The 19,695-nt window shown below is 36.4% G+C and overlaps 1 protein-coding gene across 5 annotated transcripts in view; it reads right to left on the bottom strand.

Moving 5' to 3' along the window:
* TTC13 (tetratricopeptide repeat domain 13) overlaps positions 1-19,695 on the bottom strand; it is an 83,358-nt gene that overhangs the window by 36,106 nt on the left and 27,557 nt on the right. For all 5 annotated transcript variants that reach the window (XM_069064905.1, XM_069064904.1, XM_069064903.1 and 2 more), the window contains exons 4-8: positions 14,706-14,776; positions 10,875-10,940; positions 7,535-7,627; positions 4,662-4,778; positions 3,737-3,847 (exon numbers count right to left, since the gene is read on the bottom strand). In XM_069064905.1, coding sequence (XP_068921006.1) covers positions 3,737-3,847; positions 4,662-4,778; positions 7,535-7,627; positions 10,875-10,940; positions 14,706-14,776 — 458 coding nt within the window. The remainder of the gene's footprint in view (positions 1-3,736; positions 3,848-4,661; positions 4,779-7,534; positions 7,628-10,874; positions 10,941-14,705; positions 14,777-19,695) is intronic.

Raw genomic sequence — 19,695 nt, forward strand, 5'->3', positions numbered from 1 at the left:
TCACATATTTCCCATTTTAAATGTCAATAGTTTTTACTTTATATTATTTATTTTTAGTTTTCAACTTTCACTTTTACAAAATTTTGATTTTTAAAATTTCCCTCCTCCCCAAAATGGCATGCAATATGATACAGGCTACATGTGTATAATCATATTGAATATATTTCCACATTAGTTACATTGTGAAAGAACCAGAACAAAAGGAAAAAATCATGAGAAAGAAAAACAAAAAAGAGAAAATATTATGCTTCAATCTGCATTCAGACTCCATAACTTTTTCTGTGGATGTAGATAGCACTTTCCTAGATGTCAATAGTTTAAAAAGGTTGGGCTGGAGCAATTTTAACTGTAAACCAAAAATTTTAATTTTTATCCTTTTTTCTGATTTGATTTTAAAGGTTTGGACAACTAACTTTGAAATGACTCATATGTCACTGTGCAGTGGAAGAACACTAGATTTGGAATTGGAGAACATAGTTTCAATTCTTGTCATTTATGGCATATGTGAACTTGGGTTCAATTATTTAATGTCTCTGGGCCTTAACATCCTAATTTGTGAAGTAAGGGGGCTAGAAAGATGACATATCTGTGATCCTATGATTTGTAACCACTTGTTTCCTATCCATTAAGACAGAGCCAGTTACGTATTTAATGATGCTATTCAGGACTTGGCAAACAAAAATAAAAAAGTGAGATTTCTTCAAAGTTTATGAGCCTTGGGCTTCTAGTCTCTTACTCCAAGTTTCAAAGATTTTTTTCACTTTCTTTCAAGGTCACTTTTACCCTCAAATCACTGCATGCTAAAGCATATATATTAATTTGGAAGTCTTAGGAGCTACTGATATAATTTGTCCTTGTCTTTTGCAACAGATTTTAGAACCTGAGCTGCAATCTTCTTCATAGTAATCTTTTTGCAAGTGCCTATCATGAGCAATGAAGTATAAGATAATCAAGAGTCTCAAGAAATGTTTCTTGCTACTTTTGGACAAAAAAGAAAACCTAACTCCATTAACTCCTTTAACTGCTATTCCCAGAAGGGCCTATGGAAACATCCTTCCATTTAGCTACAATTATATAAGGTGTAAACCTTCTGATTTTGTTTATAATAATAAGATCAATGAAGATATGATTTAGGTCAACTAGTAATAACAATTTGTTAGTCACTGCACAAATATATTTTGAGAATCAATAATTAATATTATTTTTATACACTGCTCAAAAATTGTGTCACTCTTAGTATCTTCTGCTATTCTTCCTCTCTTGTTTTCCTACTGTGCCAACAAAGTACAAGAATGCACATAGGACTGTGTGATAGTAATGGAATATAAAGATCCCCCTGTATTGGCTTGGTTTTCAAACTGATTGTGTTAAAACCCAGAGCTTTTCAATCCCACCTGTGGGATGGACTTGTTGATGTGAAAAGAAAGTCCTGAACTGGGAGGAGCTGGTGATGTAGATTTGGAAAGACACAAGAGAGAGGCAGAAGAACTTTTTGGAAGCAGCACCCTCGTGGAGGCAGAGAGAGAGACTGAGAGGATTGCTGAGGGCCTCTTTGAATTGCCCTGGACTTTTGAGACCTGCCCCTGGAGCTGCCAAGGACTGAGGAGATATGGCTGTTATGCTGGTACTTTGTCTGTCTGTTTTGATGTTGTTTTGCCAGATTTGTCCACTGGTGAAAGACAGTCCTGTTGTTGAAGAAGTCCTGGAACCTGGCTGTTGGCTAAGAGCTCCTGAGACTGTCCTGCAGACAGAGAGTGAATACTGTCCACTGGTGAAGGGCAGTGCTGTTGTTGCAGGGGTCTGTGGTTCAGAAGCCCTGAAGAAGGATTTTCTTGTTGTATGTTTACAGAAATTCTGGGAGAGGGTTTTGCTAATGTTTTCAGGGGTTCTAGGACTGTTCTGCAGACAGAGGATGAATTAATGAAGAGACTGGCATGTATCTTGTGGCCTTGCTAAGCCTTGTCTCCCCAGGAACAAAGATTGCTGAGAACTTGCCTTGTGTCAAGATGAAGAAAAGACCTCCATTTGGGTATTAAGTGCTGTGCTTAAACTTGATGTAACTCTGGGGTAGATTCAATTGTGATCCAGGGGTGGGGAACTTTTGACCTTTTTGTGTTCTATGGTTGAACAAATGAATGTACTTTACTTATGTTTGGAAACTAATCTCCATTTGAGAAGAGGGTTTTTGTGATGGACTAAATGAAAGTACAGCCTAGGGGTGGAGTAGCATTTAGAACAGGGACTTTGTAATTGATTGAATGAATGTAAGGTCCTAGGGTGGGGTAGTACTTGGAGATTATTTAATCACACTTAGTAAATGCTGTATTTTGAATGATGTCATATTTTGATCTTCTCTGTTCTTGATTTGTCACTGAATAAAATGGAGAGCACCTATGCTGGTATTTTGAACCTTGGGAAACTGCCTTTCCTTGGCATTACATTACAGACTGAGGGCCCTTTTATATTTTCTTATATCATAGGTAGTCATGGTCAAAGAATTCATCACCTATTGGTCAGCCTCCTGGTGAAGCGCTTCTCTATTGTTCACTAGAATGGTCCTCAGGAAATAGACGCAGTCTGCTACCAGGACCAGGCATGAAGTCTTTATAGCAAAGTAAATCAGGCCAGAGCTTAAGCCTTGTTGTCACACTCTTCTAGAACCAAGAATCACCTCTACACCACAATAAGGCATCAGAGTAGGAATTTTTCCCCCCAGGGTTTCATGTACAATGTATAATTATTTTATTTGAAACCAAACTTTCCATATTAAAATTACTTTTAACTTATTAACTGGCTTTAAAGGGTTTTATTGTTATTATTTTTAAATAGTCCAAACATAATATTAATGAGATTCAATGCATTAACTACAGCAGGAGTTAGCAAACTACAGCTTGAAGAATTTGCAGGCCAAATCTGGGCCTCTGCCTCTTTTTGTACTGCCTACAAGCTAAGTAGAGTTTTTATACAGTTTTATGACTACTAAACTAAAGGAAACTTTTCATAACAAATTTTTAAAATTCATTATATCTTAAAAGAAGCCACTGACCTATCTCAATTATTTACACCCACAAAAGAATACAAAGAATCAATGTCCTTCAGAAATAAAGTTTCTAATCATTCCCATAGTCTGTAAACAGAGTAGCAATTTTTCTGGTAGCAAAAATTTGGAAATTAAGGGGTATGCACAGCAGCTGAGGAATGTTGAACAAACTGTAGCATGTAAACCTAATGTACTATTATTTGGTACTAAGAATGATGACTACTAGGAACCCAAAGAAATATAGGAAGATTTATATGAATTGATGCAGAATGAAGTAAGCAGAACCAGGAGAACAATTTATATACAAAGACAAGAATAATAATAAATAAGAACACTTCTGAAGGAAGCTGACTTCTGATATGGCTGAAATAACCAATTTTGGTTCTGTAGAACAGATGATTAAACACATCTCCCTCCTGGCTGCAAAGAAGGAGATTACAAGTGAGAAATGTTCCATACACTGTTATGACATGGTCAGTGTTCATTGGTTTTGCTTAACTGTTTTCCTTTGTTACAAGAGAGGGCTAAATTTGGTGGGGGAGGTGTGAACCCTCCCCATATTGAACTACCACAAAAACCCTCTGTTCTGTTTGCATCTGAAAAGGACTGTTGTAAAAACAAAAGGTATCAATAAAATTTATCTTTCAAATAAAATGAGTGTCTTTTACTCAAAGGTATGTTTTACAATATTTTTACCTTCAAAAGGCCTCTGTGGAAGAAAGTTAAGCCTTTGTACAGCATAGCAATGGGTTGATTTTTGTTCAGTTCTAAAGATTGCTGAAAGTCTTCATGGGCTGTTGCATAGTCCTACAAGAAGAGAAGGGAAATCACTGAGAAATAAAAAGTATTCTTTGTCAAGACAAAAATTCTAATTCATTTTGTTACTAAGTATAGGCTTAGTTTTAGGACTCCAGGGATTATATTTCATTCACCAATATGTTTATGATTTTCTTAAGAAATGTTGGAAAGGAAAAATCCCTCACAAAGGCTCAACTACTCTTTATCTCAATTATAAAACTGAGATTATTCCAAAGTATATTTCATGATGTGGCTAATTCACCAGTCAGCTCTTATCTTCCATTTTTCCCCAAAATGAACACTGTTTTGGCTCCATCAAAAACTACTAAGAGGGAAAATCTTGCTATAAACTCGAAGGAACTGTTCAAATTGTTACTATGTGCCTCACAGAGAAGACACAGTCACACTATAATACTTGGTCCAGACTCGGAATCACAGCTAAGTTAAATACTGATGTTGCTGATATGTATACATAATAATATTTATAAAAGAAGTAAAATACAACTTTTGCACCGAGTTTTCTTCTTCTGCTTATTACTTTTCTTATCCTAATCCAACCAATCAGTTAGTATAGGCCACCAAAGAAAGAAGTAAAATATAGACCCTTAGCATTTTTCCAGAGGATATTATAGCAAAACGAAGTTTTCAAAAATGTTTTTCATTGCAAAGCTGCAAAACAGTCAGACCTATCCTCCTCTTTCCCCTCCTCACCCCAGTCATTATCATCATTGGTCATTATCATCAACAATAGTTTTCTGAGGCAAAGGGAAAGTGAAATCTTTCTTACCATAGTGGTAAATATCCCAAAGCAAAAACAACTCACCTCTGATATGAAATGCAAGGTCCCTCTGTGTCGGTAGAGTCGTGCTGATGGCTGCAGTTGAATAGCTTTAGTGAGATCACTTACTGCTTCACTGATTCGTCCCAGAGGGGATAGTATCTAAAACCAACACATTCCATTAAGCCAGAAGGAGAACTAGGTCACCTTAAAACTGACAAACTTTTAATCTTTCAATACTAATTTCATCTTTGTTTTAAAAATCAATTGTATGGGGCAGCTAAGGTGCATAGAGCCAGCGAATAGAGCACTGGGCCTGGAGAACCTGAGTTACAATATGGCCTCAAACACTTGACACACTTACTGCTGTGTGACCTTGGGCAAGACACTTAACTTTAATTGCCTTGCCTTCCCCCCTCCAAAAAAAAAATCAATTTTACTTAGCATAAGAACATAGTTGAACTCTTTGTACTTGGCTCAAATAGACATAGAAATAAAAGTGAGATACTTCTTTGTTCAATGAATTCAACACTGGTGAATTGACTACATGGCAATTTCTTCCATATTTTTTCACATTCTGAGGCATAGATGCTACTTTTCTTAATATGTATACATTGTTCTTCTCTTGTTATTTATCTTCCAAACTCTACAAAATCAGAATTTGATATGCATTGTTTAAAATATAGCTAAGAGGATTTCATCTGGAGTGACATTTCTGAATCATAAAACTAAGTCACATTTCTGGACACATTTCATCGCTTACCACAATCTTTAAATACACACTCCATGGTAGCAAGTTCTATATATAGCTAGGGTTGAATGACAGCTTGCAAATTTCCAGCCCTTCATTTGTGTCTAACTTGGTAGATATGATTTTCACTGGTTAACTTTCTAAAGAACCCTCATTCTTTCAGGATATACTTTTATATTTGGTCTTCACTTGGAGGTTAAGTTATGATCTTGAAAGTTAAAGGAAAAAGACATGCTGATGACCATATGGCATGTAGTAACACTTCAATTATCCATATGCCACTTTTGCGGCAACAGCAACTCTCCAGAACATAGCTAGGAACTTATGTGCATGTGCGTTATCCTATAGGTAAGCAAAAAAAAAAAGGGGTGGGGGCAGCTCTGGGGAGCCAAAATAGGTTTTACAAAATCCAAGCACTTTACTCAGAGTAAGAGTTCTTAGGTCTCAATCAGCAATTTATTCTCAGAAATAATCCTAAAAATTATGATGTAGAGGAAAGAGTGCTAGACCTAGAGCCAAGAGAACTAGATCCGAGTTCTGCCTTAGACATTTACTAGATATATGAATGTAAGACACAATTTCTCCAACCTCTGTTTTAGGAAATGTGCTTTGTAAACTCTAAAGCACTAGATGAATGTGAGTTTTTATTATTGGGTTTCTCACTCCACTGCAAATCTGAGATGGGTGAAGTTGAGAGAGTCAGGAATAGTGCCAGCAAGCAGTAAGAAAACTGACAGAAATGCAATTAAAAAAACAGACATTAAGAACTCAGATCACAGCAGTCTGGGGACCATTTGGTATATGGACATACCGCCCTATGTACCTCAGCATCTCCTTAGAGTATCATTAATTATCAGCATAAAATGGATATTCAAAATGATGGGCCTCAGTCATCAAACAAAGGTTAAGTTTTAAATATATGCTGCTTAAGAAAGCAATTAAGAACTGTAATAAAATTGGAAAGATTTCCATTTGAATGGTTAAATTTTTTAAAAATACTAATTTACAGGATCATAGATTTAGACTTGGAAGTTTCCTTATAGGTTATCTAGTTCCATCCCTTTATTTTAAAGATGGGGAAACTGAGGCCTAGAAAGATGAAGTTGTTTGCCCAAAGTCACACAGGTAGTAAGTGGCACAAACAGGATCTGAAACCATAGCTTCTGACTCCATATTCAAAGTTCTTTCCCACTACCTCTACTTGAAAAGGTAAGCACCATAATATCTGGAAAATTTATTTATAAATGTTTATTACTCAGTGGTATTAAATGAAGTGTAAGTATTTTTCCTTTTTATTGAAATATACCCAAAAGATGTTTTTCTGATTACTAAAATCTATTTTGTATACAAATGAATTTCAATTAGGATCACAATCAAAATAAAAAAGTGGACAAGATAAGTTTTTTACCAAAACCCTTGCTGTGCAATTAAGTCTCATTTTTGGAAATGCTCCATCTGCATTTTAGCAGAGTCAAAGGTAGTCATGTCCTTACATCACTTTACTAAGGGCAAAATGATATACACATGCACATACTTTGTACCCGGGACCCAAGAGTACCAATCAATCATAGAGTATTATATATCAAGTACCCACTTGCACATGGTCCTTTTTTGAGCCGATGTAAACAGGAAAATCAGCACAATCCTTCTAATACCAATTTATAATAACACAAATAAACACGGGATTCGATTTTTGTTTCAGATTCTTATCCAAAACAAAAACAGAAAAAACTTGAATAATCAGATAGTTTACTTTAAGAAAGATTTAATTGCCAGCTGATTTTCAGCTTTGGTGGTTTTTACTTTTAACTAGGACATAGTTTATAAAATAATTACATTCCTAAAATCAACATGTCACCTTATATTTTACTTTAAAATTTCACAATAACAACCAAAACGTGATATCATACCCTCAAAATAACAGGGCAAAAATTACTCTTTTGTTTACATTTATTGTTATCCTTATATATGAGTTCAGAAATATGAAAAATTTTCTCATTAGAACAAGAACTTTTAAAGACTTTAGTTACCAATAAAAGAACACACAATATAGGAAGAAAAAAATTTAAGAAATTAGGATAAAGAAAGTAGAGAAAATCAGAGACACTGAAATCCGACCAATGTACCAATGACTAGAGAGGTTAAAGAGAACATCAAGGGAACTCACCTCAGCTCGCTGTTCAAATACTTCTGGACGATCTGGTTCCAAGGTAATTACTCGACTCAGTTCAAACAAAGCAAGTTCAGCATTCTTAATGTCCTTAAAAAGTAATCAGAGTTTTACACAAAATATATCATTGCTCAAAAATAATTCCAAATGATTTCCTGATAAAAACATTATTTAGTAATGCCACAAATGGTAGGGCAGAAACCAATGTATAATGACATTTATACTCAGTACCCTTTACCAAAATACACTTTTTAATTAACAGGTGTTTAGATTCCTCAGTTTCCTACATATTAACTAATGACTCCTTTCTACCATATCACCAATACCATTCTAAATTAATGGGGCCTTAATTAAGTCCACCTTAATCTAACTCATTGCAATTACAAAAACCCCAAAATTAATACATGTAAGTATTTACTGGACTCAAGCATTTATCTAATATCCTAATAGCTTTTTTCCCCAAACTCCCATTTTAAAAAAATCAACAAAATAGATCTCTAGTAGAGTTTATCTCAATTTCTATGATTATTAAAAATAAATGCTCTAAATATGCCTTCACTGAGTCAGTGACCTTCAAGGGCATCAGCTTTTCTGTGGCAAAGGTAGAAAAATAGACTATATCATAGACATTCTCAAAAACCATAAACATATAGCTATAATTTACCTACTCCTTAAAAAGCATGTAAATTTTGGAATTAATCTTGAGCCAGGCTATGAAGTTCACTTGAGGAGACAAGGGAGAGGCAGCTTATTTCTGCATTCCTAGAATACACCTATTTCTGATACTATCAATTCCTTACTCTCTGGGTAAAAACATGCTCCTCCATATACCCAATCATACACTATATATTTTCTTTGTATTACAACAGGACCAAGAAAAAGGAAATGTAAGCTTCCTTGAGAACAGGGACTATATCTCATCTTGTTGTTTTATCTCCAAGACGTAGCATAGTACCATATATTATTGGCTCGTGTAGTAGCAACCACATTGCCATACCCAGGATGGCTGCTAGCACAGGTTCTTAGATCTACTTTACTAAGAAAGATAGCTGTTTAAGGGATCAACAATCTTTTTTAAATGCATTCACTAGTTTAGGGCAAAAGTCAGCACCCTGAACTTCAGAAAAAACACAAGCAGAGAAATAAAGACCAACAGACAGGGCTCTGACAGTCTAAATCAACTATACACTTTACATACATCCCTGGATCAAGAAAGCCTTTACACCTGAGGAGTCAGGGAACTCGGGAACTCTGAACATATGGCCACTCAGAATCTCAACCAAGGAATCACAAGATCCTTCTCAAGAGAGCCCCCAAAGCAAAATACCAACTCAGGGTATATATAGACTTCTCAGAGCCAGAAGGCATCACAACCCTGGTGACTCAGTGCCTAATTAGAAATTAGCAAAAGGTGTGCAAGCCAGCCTACAAGCAAGCCTCCTCTAAGCAAGCTTCCCTTAATGGGCTCCACTTGAGACCTATTTAACGGGTGGATAAGATCCTATATCCCATTAACATTACAGCTGGTTTGCTTGTTTTTATTTGGATATGTGATTTTATTGGAAATACCAGTCTACTTACTAGTATTTATTAAGTACCAGGTACTGTGCTAAGACCCAAGGATATTAAAATAAAAAAAAAAGCAACAGATAGTCCTGCTCACAAGGAGTTTATGGTCTAGTGGAGAAGGCAACAGGCATTATGTCCAAACAATGCAAATCAGCAACTGTTCAGCAATTCATAGTCTTAAAGAGTTGCCTAGAGCACCAACAGATTAAGTGATCTGTCCAGGGTCACACAGTCAGCTTTCCTGGGAGGCAGGATTTCTGATTTTTGGCTAGCCAGTGATCTCTTATCATGCACACAGGAGGTAAGTGCCTGTAGGACAGTTTGGGATTTTTACAAACACTTAGCAGTTTCTAAACAGCAAGAACTTTTAAAAGTTAGATTCCCTTCCCCCAAAAGTATACCTTAAAGTTTTAGCAATTTACAATATAGCATTCATGGCACAAGCAAGTTTTTATGCATCAAGTTTTTGACTAAGTGTTTCAAAATGTGCCTCCTGGACAAGCCCAGCTCTGCTTCTCATTTTATGCCTTTGTTTCATAGACACCACTTAGGGCTCCCTTCCTAGCCTCTCAGAGGGATGGAGGGAGGCAATGAAATAACATCTGAATATTAGTTTGAGCTCAGAAGAGTATTAATAATATCCAAGATAATATTTATGGAATATAAGAACATTCCCCCCGCCTCCCCCATAATTCAAGAAAGCCTAAGGAAACCACAGGAAAATTAAAAGCAGTTTCTCATTGAAGTTAATGGCGACCATTCCCCAACATGTTTTCAATCCTCATCATTTGCCTCTGGAGCTTTTAATTGAGTTCCCACAGAATCATGGATTTGTAACTCAGAGGAACTTTAGGAGTCACTTAATCCAACTGCCATCATTTTATGATGGAGAAACTGAGGCCTAGAGAAGTGAATTCTAGTAGACTGGAAGCTCCTGAAAAGGCAGATTTTTTTCATCTTGTCTTTATACCCCTGGCCTCAAACAAGGCTTCACAGGCACACAACCAGGTTTTCTCACTCAATTCAGCGTTCTTCCATCTTCATCGGTGGTGTCAAACTCAAACAGAAATGAGGGCCACCAATTCCTACATAAGAATCCTTGAGGCTCCATAATGACTTAATTTTAAGATGCTATTTATGTTTAATTGTATTTTCATTTATTTTGTAAAATATTTCTCAATTACATGTAATCTTGTTATGCTGTCCTAGAGAGTGTGTTACAGGCTGCAGGGCTGGCAGCATTATGTTTAACCACTCCCTGGTCTACATCTTGCTGATCTTCCATCAGCCCTGGAGATGTACCACAGTTCAGGTCTTATTCAACCCTTCTTTGCCCAAACCCCATTTCAGCAGGAGCTATAGGCAAGATATAGCATAATTTCATCCACCTCAGTTAACTGCCTAAATCGAATATGTAAAATATAATTTAGCCTTTCTTTAATGATCCAAGGGTAAAAAATGATTATCAGTTCCTTTTCTATGCCTTAATATAGGATGCCCTCAAAGACTACTGAAGTGTATAGAGCTGTTTACCTTTATATCAAATGGCTCTAGACCACTATTTTTTAATTTCCATTTTTCATAGCTTTTCTGTTTCTTCTCTTATATAATACTTTTAGAAAGGTTTTCAAGAAAAATTATTCAAATAAAATAAATGAAAGCATTTAGAAGGCTGAATTTCAAATATCTGAGGAGAATCTAATTATATTCCTTGACGGTACAAATCAACACAGTATTCTTACTGAAGCCTCCATTATCAAATACTCACCTGCAGTCCCTTCTTTCCATAGGCTATCCCTCGGCCATAAATTGCACTAACAAGCTCTGGCTCCTCCTAAACAGGAAAACATATATGGCACAGCATTAACAAATTAAAGAAATACTAGTTACTAATTAGGGCAGGCATATGCCTCAGGTAAATGTTTTTCTTCAATAGGTCAATACTACCTATAAGTTAGTTCAAGCAGAAGATTCCAAATAGCTTCTGTTTGGGGAGTATTAGATAGAAGGGATTCAGAGGAATCAGTACTTGTTTCCGTTGGGACCAGCAGGCAAGGGCTGCAAGGGCTTCTGCAAAGGCATCTGGGAATGACAGTGGCAGGGCCTGTGGTAATAATGGCTCCCAGGGAGCTGCTGCAGAAGTAGGTCCTTTGATAGACTATCGGATGGGGGTGAAAAGCAAACGTATCAGGGCCAATTCTGACAACAAGGAGGTAAAAGAGGATGAAGGCAGTTGGAAATGATCCAGTGGTAGGACAGGTTGAATGCTAAGGTGGAAAGACGGTAAGACTGCTATGGAGGTAAAGGTAGTAATACTGAGCCAGCTCTAATAAGGGAGGGTGGAGAGGAAGCCCTAGGTCAGATGAGGGCAGGTCCAACAGCAGAGAAGGTGACAGGAGATCTACTCTAGAAACAGTGTGGAAGAAGGAATCAGAATCTTTCCTCTAAGTGGGGTGACAGAGCTAAGCCAGTATCAAGGGAGTAGAGTTTAGGAGTATAGTGAGAAGGGCAAACCCCTAATGGCATCAAAGAGGAAAGGGGTATTTCTAGAGCTATATGAGCCAGAGAATTGAGTCTGCAAGATCGACTAATGTTGTTGTTGATGTTCATCCTTTGTTTTTGAAGACAACCAATGACATCACAGGGTGATGTTTTGACTTACATGTGAATTGGATTTAAGGCAAAGTTGCACAAAGTCATCAGCCTCACCCTCTCTTCCTGACTCATCCAATCTAGTGACAAGACTAACGTCAAGGCAACCAGCGATGGCCCAGGATGCAGTGGATGTCCACGCTATATAGACTCCATAGAATCTGCTTCAGCCACCTTCATGGACACTGGAACAAGCATTTTCATCCTCCTATTCCACTGCGGGGATGTCTTCACGTGCTTAGGGTAGATAACTCACCAATGGGGCTGAGGACTGTCAATTACACTTAACCTAGTGTAGCCCTTCTGCTGAGATAGTTTTACCCAGCTGTGGCCACTGCACATACATGTAGCTTCTTGGAGTCATAAGCAAGAATTGGGGGGCAGGTGGAGCATCCCTGAAAAGGGATTGGCAAGCCCTCACCCCAGAGATGCTAGTCCTTCTGAACACTCCATAACACCCCAGTGAATTCTTATGGACTTTGTTGAGGCAATCAGATCAGCATTGATGGCAGGAATCCCAATAAAATCACAGAATTCTTGAAACAATTTGCATTTTGAGGGGCAAATACCAGCTAGCTGGAAAAGTCCCACTCATCAGACTCATTCCCTGTTACTACCTCTGCAAAATAAACAAGGTATCACTACAGAATACTCACACACACAAAATTCTAATCACTTTTCTATTAACTTGTAAGTACTATACTTTTTTTGCTTCCCAAGCAGGACATTCACAACTCAGGGATTACTTTAGGAAACTTTCTACTGAAGTTAGGATAGTTTTCTAGGCTCTACCACAGTTTGAACAAAATAGCCAACAAAACTATACAACTCCCTTGGTTCTTATCCCATGCTTAGCAACAAATCACTTTTCATTACTAATTAAGTTTCCTAGGTATCTTGAAACTCAGAAGGAGATGACTTTAATAGTGAAATAGTGAACTAAGAATGTATACAGTTGACAAAGATGTAGACAACCCACTGCAGATTAATAAAATTGTATTTTTGTTTACTTTAGTTTCCTGTGAACTTGGCTAGCATGAATCAGTCCCCTTGAGGCTAATCATCCCTCACTGACCTAATGAAATTGAATTTGGTTTGGACGTCCAAGGCTCAGGACAAAGATGACAACACAAAGGGACATAAGGCTTTTCCTGAGACCCTGCCAGTCTCTTTCTAACCAACTTGATTATAACACAGCTCATGACTAGAACACTGTGTCTTATTTCTAGTCAGCATTTTCCACTTCACGAAAACAAAGATTTCTGTGAAGAAATGCTGATAAAAAAGATTATAAATCACTTTGCAAATATAAAGTTAAATTTGAAGAATGCTGCAGTAACAGCTTCAGTGAATAAAAGGTAGAGATAATATTTTTATGGACCTCTGGAACTTCTCTGCAAGGAAGAAATTAAGTGAAAAGCATCTTCCATTCATAGAATGTCAACTTGCACAGCATATGTATTTTAAACAATCATATAACTTTTCCTTTTGTGAATCAGTTACAGGTTTTAAATTATCTGTTATTTCTATCATTGCTTGATTATTTCCAGGAGTATTCAGTGTAACGGAGTGACAATACACAAAGCAGTAGAACATATTTCCAAAGGAAAACTGTATACAGCAATATGTCTCATTACAAATTGGTTATAATCCTACTCAATGCCTTATTTTCTCAAGTTTGTTCTACTAATAAATAAGGTAGGTTACATTTGAAAAATTATAAGTGGTTTTTCTGCTTGTCAAATAGTAACAACAGACTGTTCTCCTTAAACACAAGTACTGGGAAGGTTGCCAAGAGAAAGAGTTCTTGAATAATGAGTAAATTAGACAGTTATTGATTTCTGTAATTGCTTGTTTTAAATAGTTGTCACGAATAAACTAGTGTTTGCTCTTGTAATTGTCCCAATGTAAGCGAGCTCTTCCTCCTTCAACACAGGTAGATTCCCCTGATGTGATGGGCTTCAATTATATTTTCAATGGCAAGCAACCAGGACATTGAAAAAATCATTCATAAAGCAATCCAACTCTGCACCAAAATCCAATGAATGAATGATGACAATCCATAACAACTTTGTTCTAGGATCCTCAAATGAAATAAACCAAATCAGAAGGATGATGGTTATGCTCTAATTAACTAAAAAAAAAAAATAAAATTTGTGCTTTTAAAATTAATGCTCCAAACTAGAGTATAAAAATCTGTTATATCAATTACTTTTTGTTTAATAAACCCTTAAATTGGTTATACCTTTGATATACATGCATAACAATCATAGGTACAGAAACAAAATCTCTGAGCACTGCTTGAGGCAGATAATGAAGAATGTTTAAGAGAGGATATTAATGAACAAAATGTTAATGAGTACCTATGGTGAACATAACTAAACAATGGTAAAAGAAGAAAATCAAAGAACCTGAATTACAAGTTATTTTCAGTATCCTTATATTTTTTAATGTAAATAATCTCTTAATGTATGCTTTAATTCACTCAGTAATCTATATATTGGTTTATGTATTTCCAACAGAAGAAATCATGTCATTGCACAGAAACAAAGCCATAAATGGATCTGAACTTATCCATTTCTGTGTACAAAGTCAAGCCAATCATCACTAGATCTTAATTCAATGATTCTCTACCTGTAAACTAGATATTATTATCACAAATGATTGTTTGGGTTTGGCAAATATATCTTCTATAGACTAATATGTTTTGCACATAAATGCACTACTATTTTTCAAATGTATGTAGATGCTATTGTGATTAACAAGGCACAAATTAATTTCACAGCAAAAAAGGGAAGAAAAACAATAACTACTCCAAATTACATCTAAATCTGAAAGAGCCTTGAACATTATTCAAGAGAAAACATTTTGCCCTGCATGGAAAAATTTTTAACTTGGTTAAGACCATAAACTTTAAAGTTATATTACATAGAAGATGAAAAATTACCTGGAGCATGGATGAAAAATGTCTTATTGCTTCATCATACAGACCACTGCCAATCAACACATAAGCAATAGCTACAAAACAAAATGGAAATAAGATATAAAATTAAAGTATAAGATAATTAAGGGCAGCTATGTGGCACAGTGTGGATAGACTGCCAGGCCTAGAGTCAGGAAGACTCATCTTCCTAAGTTCAAATCCGGCCTCAGACTCTTACTAGCTATGTGACCCTGGGCAAGTCACTGTAATGTTAATGGAAATTTGAAGATCTTTACTGCCCCTTAATAAGCCTAAATTGAACCTGAGGACCTTTCCTGATTTGAAAATAAATCCTGCCCCATCATAGGCTGAATGTAATCACATGAAGCCTGTGGTGGGAAGAGTTTTTCAGGAAGGAGCAACTTTTGTTACTTTGTAGTCAAGTGGGTCATGAGGGTTGTGATGTTATCTGACCCTGGAGAAGGCTACATATACTTCTGAGGAGAGGTTTTGCTTTGGGACTCACTTTGGGAAGAGTTGTGTGATTAAGCCAGATGAGACTCTGGGCAGCTGTTCAGCCCCCCAGCTTTGAAAACCCAGATGTTGGTGCTTCTCTCTCTGGTGACTAACTAGGTATGGATGTAATGGTCAGACACCTAGAAGCCCTGTCTGTTGGTGAATTGTGTTATTTTCTCTGTGTGTATTTTTATCTGCTTGTAACTTCTGTTTGTATTCTATGAAGTTCAGGGTGCTGACTTTTCCTCCTGAACTAGGTAAATGATACATGTTTGATTGATGTAAGTATGATTATTAACCCTTTTTAGCACTGCTTTCCTTTAGAAAAGCAGAAAAAAGAACTGGTGCTAGCAGCCATCCTGGGTATGCTAGGGTGCTTGCTACTACAGTCACTTAAACTTGTTTGCCTCGGTTTCCTCATCTGTAAAATGAGCAGGAGAAGGAAACTACTCCAGTATTTTTACCAAGAAAACTCCAAATGGGGTCATGAAAACTCAGATGTGACTGAAAACGACTTAACAATAACAATAAAATAATTACACAGAGTATAAAGTGAGCTGCCCCCTTCTATGCCAGTCCATCGATACAGGAATTGGAGAAGTAGTCCTTCTATGAGTACTAGAGTCAAATGCAGCTTTTCAGAATGAACTGGATATTTTCAGTATATACACCTTAGATCACATCTAAACCAAAGGTGTCCAACATGCAGCCAAATGGGCAGGAAAACCAGATTAAAATGCAATTGGAAAATATTTAACAGAATAAATAAAATAGTATGATAAAAGTAATAATATCAGTAATAGCTAATAAATAGCTAGCGTTTATATAGTGCTTACTCTGTGTCAGGCACTATGCGAAGCATTTTATAATTATCATCTCATTTGATCCTCACAATAACCCTGGGAGGCAGATGCTATTATTATCCTCATTATACAGTTAAGAAAGCTGAGGCAAAGAGGGGTTAAGTGACTTGTCTTGGGTCACAAGACTAATAAATGTCTGAGGGTGGATTTGAACTCAGGTCTTCTAGACTCCAGGCTCACTGCTCAATCTACCTGGCCACCTGCCATAATAAAACACATATAACACTGTACATAAAAACTAAGTCAATATACATCCCACAAGGCTCTTTATGTACAGAATAGTGGCCCCCTTTTCTATTTGGGTCTGACACCACTCATCTAGATCATTTAATTTCCATTCAAGTAACTATCTTAGTCCAAATCTTTCACTAACAAAACAAACTACAGTGATACCTAATTTTATTATGTTAGTCTAAAAACAAATAGAAGTGAAGCTAGTTTTATCCAACTACAGAAATCGCTATTAAATGGCAACCCCATGTTTCATTTGTACAACATTCATAATAATACTTCTAATTCACTTCAAAGTGTGGTATGAAACCAAGAAAGATAAGTTACATCCAGCCTAGTTTTAATGTTGGGCATACTTTCTATAGTATGCTTCTCTGAAAAGTCTTTCTGGCAAGGTAATAGAGTTAGAGCTAGCAGAAACCAGCTACTCAATCTTCCCCCTGAAGAGATAAAAATGCCTTTAAATAAAATTTTATTTTATTTATTAACAAATAAAAAGGAGGGAAAAGGGAATTAACTGAAGAGCCTCAAAGGAAAATGGCCCATTGGGTAAGGAAAAGATGAGGAAATGAACAACTGGCAGAAAAAAGCTTCCCAGACAATAAGCAAATACAGTAGATTAAAAGATCCTGAAGAGAAATCAACAGAAGGAAAAAATAAAAATTAACTTCAATATTGGACTAAAAAAAGGAGACAGTCCTGGTACAATGACATATATCTACCAACAAATAAACATTAAAGGAAATGACGGGAAGTCTAACATCAGTAAGATTAGTTTGAAAACTGGTTTAAAAAATAATAGCAAAAGTAAAAATTCCAAAAATGTGTCTAAAAAATTTGAAGGCATGGAATAAATTTTCTTGCTAGAAGGCCAATTTAGTTAGAAGTAGGAGATATGGGAAAACAATTTTTAAAAGACTCAACTGGAGAAAAGAGTTTGAAACTTTATAAGCAAAGACAACAGAACTGGAAGACAGAGATCAAAAAAATAATTAAGAATGACAAGATCAGGGATAGCTAGGTAGCACAGTGAATATAAAGCACCGGCCCCAGAGTCAGGAGGACCTGAGTTCAAATGCGACTTCAGACACTTAACACTTATTAGCTGTGTGACCTTGGGCAAGTCATTTAACCCCAATTGCCCTACCTTCCCCCTCCCAAAAAAAGAAAAAAAAAGATTTGAAATTTCTTAATTAAAAAAAAAAGAATGACAAGATCATTAAAAAATGCAAAGAAAATTAAATTCTAACCACACATTTTCAGGAAATTTCTAAAAAAAATTTTCCCAAATCACTAAGATCAAGTAACAGATACCAGGTTTCTTTCTTTTTTTTTTTTTTTAGGAGTCAAGAGAGGAAAAAAAAATCACATTTCTATTTAATTCAACTAGCATTTATTAATTAGCTGCCTCCTGGGTGCTAGTAACTATGCTAGACACAAGGATACAAAGTCAAATAAGGTGCTCATATTCTACCAAGGGGAAACAATATATATAGTCATCCCTCAACTTTCATAGTTTCAGATTTACAGCTTTGGTAATTTGCAAGTTGGCCATCAATAACTAAATGGGAATTTGGGGAGATTTGCAGCATATTGCAGGAAATCATGGACAATGCACAAATGAAAAGAAAACTAAAAAAATTTAATGTCATAAGTTTATAAATACTATATGTTATTAATCTATTTTATCATTTATTACTTTAAGTATACACACATAAATTTATTCTAAACAGTTAAATTTTGTTAAAAGTTTCAGTGCGCTAAAAAACTATGGTTTATATACTCTCTTTGGGAACCCCTCTTCTGTCTCACTACCATCCAGACACAATCACATGATTCTCTTCTACCCCAGTGAGGGTTGTATCTTGTGCTTTTCTTAGGAGAAAGAAATTTGTGAAGCAGTTGTTGCAACTATACCAGCTGCAGATTCAAAGGCTCTGCATAGCACACGAAATATTAATCTGTCACATACAACCTACAATTTTTTTTATAGTACAGTGTTTTGTTTTATTTGTTTCATGTGTTAAACAAGTATCATCAGAATCATTAAAAATGAAGATTTGGGCTGCAGTCTAAAGTTGTTTGTGGTTTCTGACATTTGCGGCAGTCCTGACCCCCAATCCTTCCTGAATGTCAAGGGACGACTGTCCACAAATACACAAACTAAATGCAAAATAATTGAAGAGGGATTAACATCTAGGGGGATCCAAAAAGATTTGTTGAAGGTGACATTTGAGCTGAGCTTCTGAAAGGTCTTAGCGGCTTCCAAGAGGAACGTTGGAGGGAAAGAGGAAGAATATTAGAAACAAGGGGCAGTGACCATTAAAAGGCATGAAGACAGAAGAAAAAATGTCAACATATGAAGACAAAGTCAACGAGTTTTTCTGGAACGGAGCATGGGTAAAGAATAGAACAGGTGAGCACCTCAACACTTACTGTGTGCTAAGTGGCAGGGATACAAATAAAAAATCAAGACAGTCTCTACTCTTAAGGAGCTCATAGTCTAGGTGGGAGAGGCAATACAAAAAGGAGGTTTCAGGTTTATGTTTAATTCATGGCAGATGGACAAGTGAGACAAGACCTGGGAAAGGAAAGCAGTAGAACAGGTGGCAAGGTCCAAAGGATCTTAAGCTGTACGTCTCAAAGGCAGATGGTTAGTCTCCTACCAAAAATATGGTGGATTGAAGGGTCAGAGTGGAGTGGAGGTCTGCAGGGTATCTGTGACAGAGGTAGGGATGTATAATCAATCTGGAAAGACAGCCTCAAAAAAGATTATGAAGAGTTGTAAATATCAAAGGAAGCTATCTTTTATCTTAAAGGCAATAAGGAATCATGGAAACTTCTTGAGAAGGAGAGTGATTTAAGCATGTGCCTCAAAAATAGTAATGTGGCAACTCAGTGCTAAATTTATTGGTATGGGAAGAAGCTACATGCAGGTACACCAGTTAGAAGTCTTTTTAATAGTGTAAGGTCAGAAGTGATGAGAGTCTCATTCAAGGTGGTTTTAGCACATGTGAGTGGGAAAAAAGGGTGGACAAGACATGGTAAGAAGGTAAAAGGGGGTAGTAATAAGAGTAAAGAGTTGATGATGACACAATCTTCAACCCAGCTCCACTAGAAACAACACAGAAAGATGTATAGAGAGGTGGCAGCTCCTCCTCCAAGGCCCAACTCTCCCAACATCTCTAAGTGGAAGATAAGGAGCTAATAGAGAAGGAAAGAACGAAAATACAAACAAATACCCATTACCATAACAATAAATTTTCTTAGAATCATGACACTAAGCATATATAACCTTACAGATTACATATAGGGTCCAGTCCTTTTTACAATAGTGAAACTGAGGCTCAGAGAAGCTGGCTGACCTGTGGAGCTGACACAACTACATTAGAACCCAAATCCCA

Source organism: Petaurus breviceps, unplaced genomic scaffold, assembly GCF_028583685.1.
Source record: "Petaurus breviceps papuanus isolate PSGF00001 unplaced genomic scaffold, PetGlider_PUasm1.0 90650, whole genome shotgun sequence".
Classification (NCBI taxonomy): Eukaryota; Metazoa; Chordata; class Mammalia; order Diprotodontia; family Petauridae; genus Petaurus; species Petaurus breviceps.